The sequence below is a fragment of the Trichechus manatus genome, unplaced genomic scaffold, assembly GCF_000243295.1.
Source record: "Trichechus manatus latirostris isolate Lorelei unplaced genomic scaffold, TriManLat1.0 scaffold00010, whole genome shotgun sequence".
NCBI lineage: Eukaryota > Metazoa > Chordata > Mammalia > Sirenia > Trichechidae > Trichechus > Trichechus manatus.
Genome location: NW_004443946.1, coordinates 26,692,834 through 26,709,666, shown reverse-complemented (window position 1 = coordinate 26,709,666; position 16,833 = coordinate 26,692,834). Strand labels below are relative to the sequence as shown.

The following is a 16,833-nucleotide window of genomic DNA, read 5'->3' as shown; positions in this document are numbered from 1 at the left end:
ACTCAATTGGTCACTAGACTACAAAAATTCTCCAAAATAGTAAATAAAGCTTCTTTCCACTGTGTGACCGAGTAAAATAGGACACATACACACACTCCCAATTTTTTCTTAAGCATGAGCAGAGTTCAGGAAAGGAAAAAGAATACCTGCTCTTGTTAGGTTAAGAAGAATAAAAGAAGTGCTATCATTTGGCTGTAGATCTTGCAACAAGTTAGGAGACTCTGGAGTTGATAAAAACTCTGGGGACTTCTGTACAGTCTGAGCCCTTGTCTCCTCTCCGTCTGGGCCCACATTCACCTGAAGGCTTCTCAACACAGCTGAGGAAGGGACCTCCTTGGAAGAGTTAGTATGATTTGGAGTATCATCTAGAAAAGGGAAAACACCAGAGCTTTATGTAGCACTTATCTCCAAGAAGCTTACCACTTTGATATACAGCCCCAAATACCCTTAAAGCATCCCTAGTATTAACACCTTTATAGGAGCAGACAATATTTTCATTTTACAAATACAAAAATTGCCTCAGACAAAAACAGGGGAATGGGTTTAAGTTCTAAAGGGAGTCAGCTAAAACGTGAGGAACAGACTCCTCCGACACTTGGCAGTAACTAATAATCAACCATCCACATGCTCAGCATTCTACTTTATATTACATTACAGAACTGTCCTTTTTGAGATCAGAAATCAAGTGCTCTTCTCTTGAAAAACATCATCTATGCAGTCAACATTAACTTATAAAGGATCTAAATTTTAAATTATTTTCCTTGGGGGTAGATCCCTCCTCTTACTTTTTATAAGATGCATGTGACAGTTCTGATGAGTCATTATAGAAAAAAAATCACAACCTTGGAAACAAGTGAAATCTTACAGAATTACCAATACGTTTCATTACAGTTTTGAGTTTACACTGGATCTAAAGAAATAATTCGGAAGACTTGCTCTTAAGATCCCTGTTCTATGGAAGGAGATGAACTTCCAAAGGTTTTAGCTGCAATATGAGAAATTGTATTGCAGTGCTGAAGCATCCAATGTTTTCAGGAGTTTCATTCATTTTTATAAAAGGCAGGTAACATTTTTCCTCTTTCAAGAGACAATGAATAAGTTATAGGAATAAAAATGGAAGCCGAGGACCAGTACTGCCGCGTCACAGATATTAATGAATACGAAATTTCATTAACACTTGAAAATTGCCACATGTTGAAAATTCAGAGGGATTTGGAAAACATGACCCACAACATACCAGTAGAAAAATAGGAATTGAGAGAAAAAAGATATGGGAGAGCTAGGAGCTAGATAGGAAAACCTTTAAAACACTGGTTGGTTGAACATATCCATCCTTCTTGGATCTTTAAAAACTGAAAAGGGTTTTAAAGTCATTTCCAAGATCAAAGAAAAAAGAGCACCATTTGTCATGGATTGAACTGTGCCCCCCAAAAATATGTGTCAACTTGGCTAGGCCATGATTCCCAGTATTGTCTGGTTGTCCACCATTCTGTGATCTGATGTGATTATCCTATGTGTTGTAAATTCTAACCTCTAAAATGTGAATGAGGCAGGATTAGAGGCAGTCATATTAACGAAGCAAGACTCAATCTACAGGATTAAGTTGTATCTTGAGTCATTCTCTTTTGAAATATAAGTGAGAATTGAGCAGAGAGGAGAGGGACCTCGTGCCACCAAGAAAGAAAAACCAGGAGTGGAGCACGTCCTTTGGACCCGCGGTCCCTGTGCTGAGAAGCTCCTACACCAGGGAAAGATCAATGACAAGGACCTTCCCCCAGAACCAACAAAGAGAGAAAGCCCTCCCCTAGAGCTGGCATCCTGAATTTGGACTTCTAGCTTCCTAGGCTGTGAGAGAATAAACTTCTGTTAGTTAAAGCCATCCACCTGTGGTATTTCTATTATAGTAGCAGTAGATAACTAAGACACCATTAGAGGATGGTAACTAGTAGAATTTATAACAAACAGTAAGTTGTCATCAACAAGTTAATACTGACCCTCCCCTCATTTAACATTAACATTCCAAACATTAAAAACAAGGGTCAGAAAATAAAGAATTTGTAGCATCCAAAAACAATGTTCTCCTTGCTAATGGTCATGGTGCAATAGGTCTCAGTGGATAGACAGCCAACCCCCACTACTGGCTCTTCTGTTTTCACTAAGGCCAGAACTACTACCAGAGGTTTCAGTTAAAAAGGAACAAAAGATGAATGACTCATTAGAATGTTAAATTAAAAATTTACAGTTCCTTTTCAAGAAGTCTTTTTAAAAACAGGAAAAAATTCTCCATTATTTATTAAGGCTCTTAAGGGCAAGGAACATATCTATTGCCTTTACAACTTCCAATAAAACACTGAGGGGTGGTTTCTCATTAATGGTGACTCTAATGTTAGGGATCTCCCTCTTCCCATTCAAAGCTAATATCACTACCAGTGCTCAGCATTCTACTACTTCTTACTGCTCCTATACCTCCTTACCAATTATCCATTATCTCCTTCTGTCTGCAACTTCTCTAATTGGTGCTTTCCTCTTAGCATAAAATAACCCTCAAACACCTCTCATCTAAAACAAAAACAAAAACAAAATTCTTCCCTTTACCTTACATGCTTCTTTTCCCTTCCTGTCACAGGAGAGCCTTTAGAAAGTATAGTTAGCTCTTCAACTATACTTACATTGTGAGGAGTACATTGTATTAATACCTCAATCCACTGCAGCCTGACTTTCCACCACCCTCACTCAATGGAACAGCTCCTGTCAAGGTCAACAAAAACCAAAAACCAAACCTGTTGCCGCTGGGTCGATTCCAACTCATAGCAACCCTATAGGTCAGAGTAGAACCGCCCTATAGTGTTTCCAAGGAGCACCTGGTGGATTTGAATTGCTGACCATTCGGTTAGCAGCCATAGCTCTGAACCACAGTGCCACCAGGGTTTAGGTCAACAATGGCCTTCTTTTAGTTCCACTTCACTGGGCCTCTTAGGAGCTTCTGACACATTAATTATTCCCCGGGTTTTATGCTTCCACTCTGCTGATATTCTTCCTAATACACTAGCCTTTCCTTCTTCCCTCCTAGGCTCTCCTGCCTCATTCTGTACCTTAAATAGAGAGTTCTATAGCATTCTTCTCTTGGCCTTCCTTTCTTCTCACTCTCACACTCTATGGGTGATCGTATACATTCCCATGACTTAAACTACCAGAGCACTTACAACTCCCATGATCGCTTTTTCTCCATGACTCCTAATTTTTACAATTTCCACCAGTCAGTTATAAAGTCAGTTCTCCCACTCCACTGGTACAATAGAGTAGGCTAAGCTCTTAGGACTCCTTTATCCTATCTCTATTGATCTCAATTTTTACCTGGTAACATTAGCCGGCTGCATTCTGAGGCCTCAGTCACTGGAAGGAGGGACAAGCAAGTAATGTCTTTAGTTTCTGATTCCACTAGCCCCTGTTCCAATGGGATAGAGGTATTCTGAACAAACTGTACCAGGAGCTAGAGGGGGGGGAAAAAAGGCAACACTGAGAAATACAGGTTGTTGGATATGGATCTAAACCTCTGAATTTACCAAAAGGTGATATATCATATTTTTTGCAAATAACATGTCCACACATATAACACACAGAAATGAAGAAATTAAGTAAAACAGTTGTGGCATAATGACCACATTATTTGCATAAAATGTGGTAATTAAGTCTTGACTGTTCACTAATCTAGGCCTTATTCACAGAAAAAGTAACTACAAAATAATTATTTACAGTTATTTATCAAAGTCCTCTGTTATAAAGGCTGAATTTTATAATTATAGTTTTAAACGATGGCTATTAAAAAATTTCAACTGTACTGTACTGATTACATTTTACAAAGCACTTTTCTGTAAACTGGCTTATGTAATTCTCATTGCAATCCAGTAAGACTAAACATGTATTTTACAGATGATGAATCAAGTTAAAGACATTGAGTAATTTGTCTAAAGTCACATGACTAGTCCGGATCCCTGCCAATCTTCCAACTTAAGTAGTCTAATTCTAACTTCAGCAACTTTCCACTATGCATCAGAGGTGCACTAACATTAAAGTGAGAAAAATAAATACACTCACGTCATAGACAATAAAATTTTGTCATTTTATAATAACCTGGATTATAATAAGTTTACAATTAATTAAATAACAAATACAAAAACAGTCATGAAAGATAAAAATGGAATTTTCAAATCTTTGAAAGTACTTAGTAATGGAAAAACAATAAACTAAGGCAAGAGTTAGCAAACTATGGCCCATGGGCCAAATCTAGTTCACCATCTGTGTTGTAAATAAACTTTGTATATTGGAATACAGCCATGCTCATTAGTAGTCTACAGCTACTTTCGCACTACAACAGCAGAGTTGAGTAGCTATAACCAAAACTGTATGGCCCACAAAGCCTAAAATATTTACTATCTTCCCGATTACAGACAAAGTTTGCTGACCCCAGAACTAAGGATAAACTTTGGAATACAGTCCACCAAAATAAAAGGAAACAAGCTGACTGGGCTCACCTCTGGTTTGGATTCTAACTCATCTGATAACATTGATTCAGCTTCCAAATCCTGTAGCTGTTCAGGGGACAGGTTCAAATTTAATTCAGAGTCAATGACACCTTCCCGTTATGGTCATATTTCTTTAGGAAATGCTACGCTCTTCCGGTAAGATGCTGTGCTAAGTGGTATATCAATTTAGCCTAAAATGGGGGGGGAGGGGGGGAGAGAATTAAGAGCAGTGGAAAATATAGCTTAAAAAAACAAAGAAAGACACTTCTTTATAGGTATATTCAAATATCAAGCAAGCAAATGAAGAACTCGGCTCTAAACATTTGTTTTAAAATAGAACAAGTCCAATAGGTATCAAAACCCACAAAAATGCTATGCTTTGATTCAGAATTTCTACTTCTAATAATCCATTCTAAGAAGCGGTCTTGAACATGGAAAAAGCTGTATGCCCAAAGATGTTCAGCTTATCATCTGAGATAATAAACAACTGGAAGTAACATATAAATATACATATATATCCATTAATTAGGAAGTGGTTGATTAAATTATGCCATTGTCACTTAAAAATATGGTTATGCAGACGATGCAACAACAAAGAAAAATGCTTATGACATGTTAAAAAAATAAAAACCTGTTGCTGTCAAGTCGATACCAACTCACAGCAACCCCATAGGTTAGAACAGAACTTTCCCACAGAATTTCCAAGGCTGTAATCTTTACAAAAGCAGACTTCTTTACAGAAGCCATCTTTCTCCCTTGGAGTGACTGGTAGGTTTGAACCACTGACCTTTTGGCTAGCAGCTGAGCGCTTAACCACTGTGCCACCAGGGCTCCTTATGACACGTTAAATTACAAAAATAAAATACAAAATTATACACAGCTAGTATTAAAACTAGTTAACATATACAGAGAAAAAAATTAAAAGGAAATTCACAGAGCAATGATAGTAGTTACATCAGGTGGTAGGCTGGTGTGACTTATTTTTATTTTCTCTATTTTCCAAATTGTCTAACAGGTGGCTATACTGTTTTCATAATTAAAAAAAAAAACTTGAAAGAAATACAGGATGTCACGGATTGAATTGTGTCCCCCAAAAAATGTGTGTAGCGCCTTGGCTAGGTCATGATTCCCAGTATTGTATGATTGTGTTATCTGATGTGATTTCCTTATGTGTTGTAAACTACCACTATGATGAGATTATGTGTGATCTCCTCATGTGTTATAAATTCTATCAATGTGATGAGGTTATACTGATGAGGTTGATAAGATTAGTGTCTTAATGCAATCTCTTTTGAGATATAAAAGAGAGAAGAGAGCAGAGACACATGGGAACCTCATACCACCAAGAAAGCAGTGCTGGGAGCAGAGCACGTCCTTTGGACCTGAGGTTCCTGTGCAGAGAAGCTCCCAGACCAAAGGAAGACTGATGACATGGACCTTCCTGCAGAGACAACAGATAAAGCGTTCCCCTGGAGCTGACACCCTGAATTTGGACTTGTAGCCTATTGGACTGTGAAGAAACAAACTTCTCTTTGTTAAAGCCATCCACTTGTGGTATTCCTGTTAGAGCAGCACTAGATGACTGAGACACAGGCAGTCAAATTTTGAACTGTATTTCCCAAAGGTAGTATTCTCAGGATCCTGATGCAGCTGTTTTCCTCCCATAATTTAAATTCTTACTTTCTTATAGGTCAATTTTTTTTTTTTTTTTTTTTCTCAAGATTTTAGCAGGTGAGTCCAATTTATTTTCTACAACTGTTAAAGTTCGGAGCACTATTATATACAAGGTAATCACACAGTGTAAAATGGACCCAGGATGGGAGTTTTCAATTAATACCAGGGTAGAATGGAAAGTTAGAAAATAAAGACTTATTCTAAATAAAGGGCATTTAGAAGCAGCTGAATAAACGTTCATTGTCCTGTTGGTTCCTTCCACCCATCCCCTGCTAGCTGCCTGAAATCCTCATTTTTCATCACAAAGAACAATTTACAAGATGTGCTTTTTTATTTTAAAAGTGTTCTTTTAAGTTTCCCACATAAAATAAAATACCATGAATCTCCAACTTCTCCTTTCACATACATTTTTCTTACTCAAGCCTTACAACAATTCTATGTGGCTTATCCCTCTTTTTACAGAGGAAGGAATCAAGGCTCAGTACATCACTTGGCCAAGTTACTAAGCTGCAGCCAGGACTCCCAACAAGTCTCCAAAACTGTAGATCCAGTGTTGTTACTAGTATCCCTAAAAAATGACCTCTAAATATAAATGTTTTTAGAAGGAAATCAGTAACATAAGATGCATCTATTTCTGAATCTGGACAGTGGTTACACAAACATGTTCACCTTGGGATAATTCATCAAGGTGTATACTATTTGTGTACTTTTCTGTATCATACTACTTTTTTTTGCTTTTAATAAGATAAATAAGGTTCATCTTGGTAATACCGTCCTTTCTCTCAACCCTACCTGCCACCCTAGTTGATTCTGGTAACTTTTCGGATTCCCGACTCATTAGTCACCAATAAAATAAAACTTGTGGCTAAGACTTCTGAATTACTCCACCCATAGAGCAAGTCCAATTTCTAGTTGGCATGCACATGACTGTATCTTTTTAGGTTTGATTTTGAATCTCCAGGGTTTAAGAATCCTTCCTTCCCAACTCCAGCTTTCCTCAACAAACCTAGAAATTACCAAATGTTTAGGTCATCCTTAAAGTTCTTCAACTTTGAGATTCCAGGATTATAAAATCTCTAAGAAACCAGACAACTATCTCCATCCTTTATATTTGTTGGGAGTTCTTAGGTAGTACAAATGGTTAACAGGCTCAGCTGCTAATGGAAAGGTTAGAGGTTCAAGTCCATCCACAGATGCCTCAGAAAAAAGACCTGGTGATTACTTCTGAAAAATCAGTCACTGAGAACTCATGGAGCATAGTTCTACTCTGACATACATGGGGCCACCATGAGTTGGAAGAGACTCAATGGCAACAGGTACTGGTAATATCTGTTAAGTTTCTTGGAAACTAACGGCATTGTCTCCAGGGATAGGTTTGTTATCCTTATCTAATGAAAAATGAAAAAAGTGAAGTATATGAATATGTGCAACAAGCAAGGGAAGAAGTGGATATATTAGATCTTCAACCACTCTGCAAATCAGCAATACTCAAATAGAGGAAAGGAGCTGCCACTTTTCTTATACTTTTAAGAGTTACCTCTAGATTGATCACCCTTTCTCAAAGTTCTGTAGTTATCTATGACATTTTTTTATCTTAGTGTTTTCACTTCAATGATACTTTTTAAAAAATGACTTAAGCATTTTCTAGAAAAACTGGGTATCTATATCATAACTGAGTACTGACATATGTTTTCGGTGCCCAAGTTTTTGGTTTGTATGTGTGCTGTATGAACAAAACAGAGAATAGTGGGATGCAGCTGACTATGCAGGCTGAACTCAGACGAACCTGTACCACAGCACTCTAGTACTGGAGCACTCCAGTACCACATCTAGTGTACTGCATGGATCTCATCTTTGACACAGCAACTTGCTATGTACACTGGCTGGAACAGTAATGGCAAATGTGCAATTAGATTCCCAATTTAACGGATATCAAAAACTCTGAAATGCAAATCTTTTTTAATAACAGTATTATTGAGATATAATTCACATATCACATAATTTACTCACTTGAAGAGAAAAATCAAATTGTTTTTAGTATATTCAAAGTTGTACAACCATAACCACAATCAATTTTAGAACATTTTCATCACCTCAAAAGGAAATCCAAACCCATTAGCGGTCACTTCCCACTGTCTCTCAATCCTCTCCACTGATGACACCCAGGCCAACTACTAAATTACTTTCTGTGTCTATGGATTTGCCTATTCTGGACATTTCATACAAAGGGAATTACATAATAAGTGGTCTTTTGTGCCTGGCTGCTCTCACTTAGCATATGTAATGTTTTCAAGGTTCATCCATGTTGTAGCATGTATCAGTACTTTATTTCTTTTTGTTGTTGAATAATACTCTATTGTATGGACATATCACATTTTATTTATCCATTCATCAGCTGACAGCCATTTGGGCTGCTTCCATGTTTTGGCCATTATGAATAATGCTTCCATGAACATTCATGTACAAGTTTTTGTGTGGACATATGTTTTCATTTCTTCTGGGTATATATCTAGGAATGGAATTGCTGGGTCATTCGGTAACTCTGTGTTTACCTTTTGAGAAAATACCAGACAGTTTTCCAAAATGGCTGCACCATTTTACAGTCCCACCAGCAGTATATGTGAAGGTCCCAATTTCTCTACATCCTCAGAAACACTTGCTATTAACTGTCAATTTGGACAGAGCCATCCTGGTGTGTGTGAAGTGGTATCTCACTATGATTCTGATTTGCATTTCCCTGATGGCTGATGATGTTGAGCATTTTTCATCTGCTTACTGGCCATACGATTACCTTGTTTGGAGAAATCTCTATTCAGATGCTTGGTCCATTTTGGAACTGGGTTGTCTTTTTATTAATAAGTTGAAAGGGGTCTTTATATATTCTAGATACAAGTCCTGTATCAGACAAATGATTTGCAAAACTTTTCTTCCATTCGGTGGGTGGGTTGCCTTTACGCTTACAATGCATCATGTGAACAAGACAACTCTACAAAGTTATCAAACACCTCATTAAAACTGACATTCAAGGATATCTCATTGTCAGTCTTGGTTAAATATAAGATCTGATTATCCTAAACTGCTAAACAATGCCTTGACATTAATAAACACTGCTGTTAGCAAGATGGTGTCCGGCTACCACCACTGACTGCTCTGACCAGGATCACAACAGAGGGTTCTGGACAGAGCTGGAGAAGGATGCAGAACAAAATTCTAACACACACACAAAAAAGACCAGATTTACTGACCTGAAAGAGACTGGAGAAACCCCAAGAGTATGGCCTCCAAACACCCTTTTAGCTCAGTGCTGAAGTCACTTCTGAGGTTCACCGTTCACCCGGGGATTGGAAAGCCCCATATAACAAAACAGGACTAATAAGGCACAGCAGTCCAGGGACAAGGACTAGAAGGCAGAAGGGGACAGGAAAGCTGGTGACAGGGAACCCAAGGTTGAGTAAGGACAGTGTTGACGTAGTGGGGTTGTTAACCATTGTCATAGGGCAACATATATGTACTGTTTAATGAGAAACTATTTTGTTCTGTAAACCTTCATCTAAAGTGAGAATAGCAGCACAACTGGAAGAGGGTAGTCAGTGTTACTGAACTGTGCATGTAGAAATTTTTGAGATGGTGTATCTTTGGCTATGTATATTTTCACCAAAAAAAAGGTCGAGAAGGGAGAGGGTTGACATATTGTGGAGTTGTTAACCAGTGTCATAAAACAATGTGTACTACCGTTTAATGAGAAACTATTTGTTTTGTAAACCTTCACCTGAAGTACAACAATCAATCAATCAATCAATCAATCAATCAATCAATCAATCAATCAATCAATCAATCAATCAATCAATCAATAAATAAATAAATAAATAAACAAACAAACAAACAAACAAACAAACAAACAAACAAACACTGCTCTTAGCTGCCCAGACTCATGGTAACTGCATGTACAACAGAATGAAACACTTCCCAGTCCTGCACCATCCACATGATTGGCTGCTGATCGGACTGTTGTGATCCACAGGGTTTTCATTGTCTGATTTTCTGAAGTAGATCGCAAGGACTTTCTCAGTCCATCTTAGTCTGGAAGGTCCACTGAAACCTGTTCAGCATCATAGCAACACACAAGACTCCACTGACGGATGGTGGCTGCACATGAGGTGCACTGGCTAGAAATCAAATCCCGATTTCCCACATGGAAGGTGAGAACTCTACCACGGAACCACCAACGCCTCACTTATAAATACTACCTTATACAATATTCTCTGAAAAGTGCTGGTGGCACAATGGTTAAGCACTTGGCTGCTAACTGAGAGGTTGGAGGCTTGAACCCACCCAGCAGCTCTGCAGGAGAAAGACCTGGCAATCTGCTCCCATAAAAATTACAGCCTGGAAAAAACCCTATGGGGGCAGTTCTACTCTGTTACATGGGGTCAAAATGAATTAAAATCAACTCGACGGCACCCAACAACAGCAACATAATATTCTCTACATTACGATTACCAAAGTTAAAATACAGAAACTGATGAAATATATTACTGAATTCAAGGCTAAATTTTTCCGCTATTAAGCTTATTATTAACTACTTCATTTCGGCAAAACAACTTTTCTATCACTACATCTACTCCTCACTTATCAACAATCTACTATCCAAAAACTTTGCATATTAACAAGGCAGGTGGGCATTCGGGCAACAGCTGTGGGGCGTCCCCTCCCTCAAGTAGGATGTCCCAGTTGCCTCCGGGAAGCTGGGTCATGTTGTCCAGCTCCCTCCACTACCTCCTGCTGGTGGGGGCGTCAAGCTGCCTTGGAGGTACAGGCAGGGACTTCAAGTATCAGTGACTTGACAGGCCCAGAGGACAGAGCAGACTCTGGGATCTTGAATGCAAGGCTTGCAGGGGTAGAAATGGTGCCCTGGAGGCAGCTCCGCAAGGGAGCTCTGACCCAGCACATGAGGAAGATGAAACGGTTAAGCCATGGGCCCATCAGTCACACAGCCGGGCTTTATCCAGCTTTATTTCCTCCAAGCCCACTTCTCTGTGGAAAATAAGCCTTAACTGGACTCATCATAGGGATGAGCATGTCGGTAAATACTAGCTGTTACTATTTCTATGATCATATTTTCTAATTTAAAAAATCATACAAATGGATGGTCTGAAAACAGGAAAAAAAAAATCCCCTACCTTCACATAATGCTGATTTTCGCGTAACAATCTGGTCTTTGGAACCTAACCATGTCAATTAGTGAGCAGTGGGTGTACATGAATGTTAATTTGAATTTTCTTGTTTTACGGTGCTGTTTACATCTGCACCATTACTCCTATGTATATGAATCCATGGCAACAACTGACAAGATCCTGATATGCTAAATTTTACTATGCTCCTGGAGCCCTGGCAGCTCAGTGGTTAAGAGATCGGCTGCTAACCAAAAGGTTGGCAGTTGGAATTCACCAGCCACTCCTCGGAAACCCTGTGGGGCACTACTACTCCATCCTATAGGGTCACTATGAGTCAGAATCGATTCGATGGCAATGGGCTTGGGTTTTGTTTTTTTTTAGTATGCTCCTGGTACCCTATACTCATCAAAGCATATTAGGAAAACAATCTTGGTCTAGCATATATTGTGTTTAAAAATATAAACATCAACTGACCCTGCCATTGCTATTATTGAATTATTTGTAAATCTGTTTTGATTGTACAGTTGATTAAGAGCTATAGGGACTCGGCATAAGGAGCAATAAGGAATACCTACCTTTATGTTTAAATATATTTAAAGTAATTATAATAAAAATAATTTGCCAGTATTGGGGGCATCCAGTGCAATTTTTTCCTTTAAATACAATTTACATGACATTCACATGAGAGACACTGTTTTTACTCAAAAGGAAACTATTTTCAAAATAATTATGAGTCTTGGAGGAAACTTCTTCCCAGGATTTCCTATCCTATTAATTAAGAAAAGAGATTAGAAATGCAATGTACAAAGCAGTCGCCGACACCATCCAAAGTTCTTTAAAGTGGATGATAATATTTGTTCATTTTTATTTTGTATCTTTAGCTGGTGGGTAGGCAAAACTTTATATCCTTATTTCCTTTTAAATAGAGAAATTATTAATTTAGCTGCATAAATAATAAAAAAGATAATGACATTTAACTATCAGCAACCAGGACGCCAGGCCCATCAAATCATATTCTCCACAAATCACAAATAGGGAACCTTGGCTCAGGATAGAGTTCACAATAAAACAAACTGATCTCAGAGATCAGTCCAAGTAGTATTGTTCAGACCCTTTTCTCCCTGTACCCTTGGCAACAACTGACACAATCCTGATAACCTAAATTTTAGTAAGTACATGGTTCCCTATGGGCAACAACACATATTAGACTGGTTAAAGAAAATAATCTTGGTATACCATATACATTACATTTAAAAAAATCCACTGGTCCTACCATTGCTATTATTGAATATACTATTCCATAGTCAGCCTAGGGGTTAAAAAGAATGCAGGCAATACAAACCAAAGCAAAGAACACAAGAAGCCTCGAAAAGTCCTGGGAATAAGTAATGAGAGAACTGGCCTCATTACATGCCAATTTAGTATACCAGCGATCTCTATCATCACAAACATCCTGGGAACAACCCTCCTGTTTTTAGCCAAAGAAAAAGAAACCCTGGGAACTGAAGTTTGATAAGCTGCATTCTTTTTCTACAGCACATTCAACAACATCCTGTAATATGTATAACACCAAGTAGCTGAACGAGTCAATTAAAGAAGCTGATCTCTTAAAAAAAAAAAAAAAATCCAAAGTCTCTAAAGCTGGGAATCTTAATTCTGCCTCTGACTTGTTGGTTGAAACCCAGGCAAGTTATTTATTTTTTCAGCCCTAGGACACTCATCTGGAATGCAAAATAAAATGGATCTTCCCTAGGATTATTTGTGTATCAGTCAATAACCCAACTCATTGCCGTCAAGTCAATTCTGGCTCATAGCGACCCTATAGGACAGAGTAGAACTACCCCATAGGGTTTCCAAGGCTGTAATCTTACGGAAGCAGACTGCCACATCTTTCTCCTGTGGAGTGGCTGGTGGGTTCAAATGCTGATCTTTTGGTTAGCAACCAAGTGCTTAATCACTGTGCCACTAGGGCTCCTTGTATCAGTCAACAGAAATATAGAATTCTTTAGAAACAAAATTCTGTGTAAAAGAGCTTAAGAAACAAGTAAATCTGGCAAATGCTTAATATACAAGACTTTGTTTAAGAACTCTGCTTTGTATTACTGAGTTTAAGTTTCCTAAAGAGCAAGTGGTTTTCTTCTTCTTTTTTTTTTTTTTTACTATAATCCACAGTAAGAAATACATTTTACACCATAATCCAGAGGAAAGAACAACTCACTCCCACCCCCACACAAATAAACATTTTTATGAAACAATACTAACCTTTCACTAATCACATTTTTTCATTCTTTTTTTTGTAAATGATAAAACCCACTAAATAGATCTCATAACCTCCTAATGGGTATGTCCCACAGATTGGAAAACACTATTAGAGGATTTTCGAATGTCTAAAATACATATGTTAAATACAGAATCAGCCATAAAGTGTAAAGCCATAGATATAAATATACTATAAATATACATTAAACGTAATCCGCAATTTTCATTAACAGGAGTTTTGATGAAATTCAGATTACTTGAATCCTGTCCTCAAGCCCTGCCTGTGAGGTTTGCAGAGGAAAATACTACACACTGAGCAATAACTAGCAAAGAAAGGAAAAACAGTTCTTATAATTAACCAGTCTTTGGTCTCACACTCCAGTGCAGAACTCTCGCATACTAACAGAAATCAGCGGTGATACCATTTCCCTAGAGTAGAGATGGCCTAGAGCCAACACAGGTTACATGGCAAATACAGGAAGGAAAAGCCACTCCAAAGCAAACTAAGCAAACGGGGGAACAGAGCCAGGACAGGTCTCTTGACTCAGTCCTGACTGCCATATAGAAGGCAGAGTATCTGACAAGGAAAGATGACCAGGGGCTTGTAGGATTCTGCCTCATGAAAGAAACAGAACCTCCCTGGGCCAACCTGTAAAAAGCAGGGATTCCACCCTAGAAAACATGGCCCAGAATAGCAAAACTGCTGTTAAATGCAGGAGGCAGAAAATATCTTGAACTTGACCCACTTTTGGAAAGAGGTGGGGTGTGGGAACTGAGAAAAAGAGGGAAAAAATTGAGAAGCATTGTGCTCCCCCTAATTGGTCACCATTCATAAAAGTTAAAATGAAGCACACGACTTCTACCATGAGGACTAGTCTCTCTGACCATGGGCCAATCTGCTTTTCGGCTCCATCCACCGTTACCTTTGGCTGACCACAGGTACAGAAACAAACAAGTCTGTTAACATTTAAAACACTAAACAAAAATTCTACTGATGGTAGTGAATTACACAGACCAAAAATAAAAATTTGTTAAAGAGCAGTGTAAATTTTGGTATAAAATGGTAGAACTAGGAAGAGAAAAACCAGGCAACTTTTTACATCATATCTAGCATACTATGGGAACTGACTAAATTCTAATGCTAAGGTGGGTACTTTGAAAGAAATTTGGAACATAGAATCATGGAACCAGAATGAATCTTAGAAGCCCTAGGATTCATCCTGGCCTGCCTTCTTCTCTTCCCAGGATCTTCTGAGGTGCTCCATTCCCTCCCAGCCCTCATCTTTTCTCTAGACATCTCCCCATTTCTCTGCGATCCTTCAGAGCCAAATTTATCAAAAAAGTTGTCTCCCACTTTCTCATCTTTAATCACCATTCAACCCCCATCACTTCACCAGAACCTCTCTTTCAAAGGTCACCAATGATCTTCGTGTTGCCAAATCCAATGGACACTTGCTGTCTTCATCTTACTTGACCTTTGCAACGAACAACTATTGTTTTTGCTTGCCCCACATTCACTCCTGTGGGACCCACATTTTGTTTGGGGATCTATCCTTCCTCATTAGATACATTCTTGGTAGGACTGTGGATTAAGATACCCTTTTCTCTTCTGGCCAACTGTTGGGCACTTGACCCTTATTAGGGGAGCCCTGGTGGTGCAGTGGCTAAGCACTTCACTGAACCAAAAGGTCGGTTGTTTGAACCCACCAGCTGCTCCGTAGAAGAAAGATGTGGCAGTCTGCTTCTGTAAGGATTTACAGCCTTGGAAACCTTATGGAGCAGTTCTACTCTGTCCTATAGGGTCACTATGAGTTGGAATCGACTCAATAGTAGTGGGTTTTTGACCCATGTTGAACTAATCAGACATTTTTCCTTAGATTGTGAATCCTAAAAGAAGTAACTAAGGGTTGAAAGCTACTACGATTCATTCATTTCAGTGATGCAGTCAGCAGCCTCCCTCTGGGGCTTCTTTGGTTCCTGTTCCTTATAAAGCCAAGCCCTCCAGCATTTCCTTTGATCCTGTGAGCTGCCCCCATCCTTGTTATAAATCCCTCTTCTCCTGAAGTAAACTGGTCACTTGCAACCAAAGAGCTCTAACTGACATTGCCTCTCTGAAGCATAGCCTCCTTCCTGAAACACTTCAGTTTTTTTCACTTCCAAGACACATGTTCCTTCTTTTACTACTACCTCATTGGGCATTCCTCCAATCTCCTTTGATGACTCCTCCACTCAGCCTCTAAATATTACTGTTCCTCAGAACTCTCCAGGCCCTCTTCTCTTGCTACACTTTCTTCACAGTGTGAACTCATCAGCGGCATGGTTTTAAATGATGTGGCCTCCAAAACATATCTTCAGGCCCAGATGTCTCCTGAGTTGCACAGCTGTATATCTAATTGTCTACTTGACATCTCAAACATTTAAACTCAGTATTTCAAACTTAACATGTTCAAAATGAATTCTCTCCCAAGCCTGTTTCCCACCAGCTCCTGCCAGCCCCTATCATCACAACCCTGAAGACAGGACCACCATTCACCCTATTTATAAGTCATCTTTTATTACTTTCTTTTCTTTGCCTTTATCATCTACCAGTCCTGTTAATTCTATCTCCAACAGAGATCGCAAATCCAACTACTTTTATTTCCACTGCCACATCAACTCTCACCCTGAAACAGTTACTGCCTCCTAACTGATCTCCTAACTTCAACTCCTCCCTTCCTCCATTGCATTCTCTCTTACAGTAAATGTAAGTAATATAGTAAATGACATTGTGGTGCTATGAATTACTTAATATGGCCCTTCTAGCCATATTTTTTGTGACTGCCACAGAATGATTGGGTGTAACTATGCAAATAAGGTGCTTGTGGCCAACTTAGGGGATTGGACAGCTTGCTGCTAATGCAAATAAGGTGCATGGATCCCTTATGGGGGTGGAATCATGCAAATAAGGTATATGGAACCCTAACAAGGGGATTAGTCAGTTCTGTCATCCCAGTAGGCTTAAAATGAGCTATTCCAGATGCAGAAAGTGGGGGTGGGGAACCTCACTACCACCAAGAAAGAAGAACTAGGAGTGAAGAGCATCTTTTGGACTCGGGATTCCTGCGCTGAGAACCTCCTAGACAGGAGACAGAGAGAGATGTAACACTGGAGATGGCAAGAAGCAGCAGCAGAGAAACGGGGACAGGAGAGGCAGCAAAGAAAGG

General features: G+C 38.9%; 1 protein-coding gene across 10 annotated transcripts in view; it reads right to left on the bottom strand.

Annotated features, from left to right (window-relative positions):
* ZNF410 (zinc finger protein 410) overlaps positions 1-16,833 on the bottom strand; it is a 41,955-nt gene that overhangs the window by 19,964 nt on the left and 5,158 nt on the right. For all 10 annotated transcript variants that reach the window (XR_002823119.1, XM_023726366.1, XM_023726367.1 and 7 more), the window contains exons 2-4: positions 4,533-4,714; positions 3,355-3,490; positions 147-365 (exon numbers count right to left, since the gene is read on the bottom strand). Coding sequence is in view for 9 of the 10 variants with exons in the window: in XM_023726366.1 (XP_023582134.1) it covers positions 147-365; positions 3,355-3,490; positions 4,533-4,565 (388 nt within the window). In the remaining variant the exon portion in view is untranslated. The remainder of the gene's footprint in view (positions 1-146; positions 366-3,354; positions 3,491-4,532; positions 4,715-16,833) is intronic.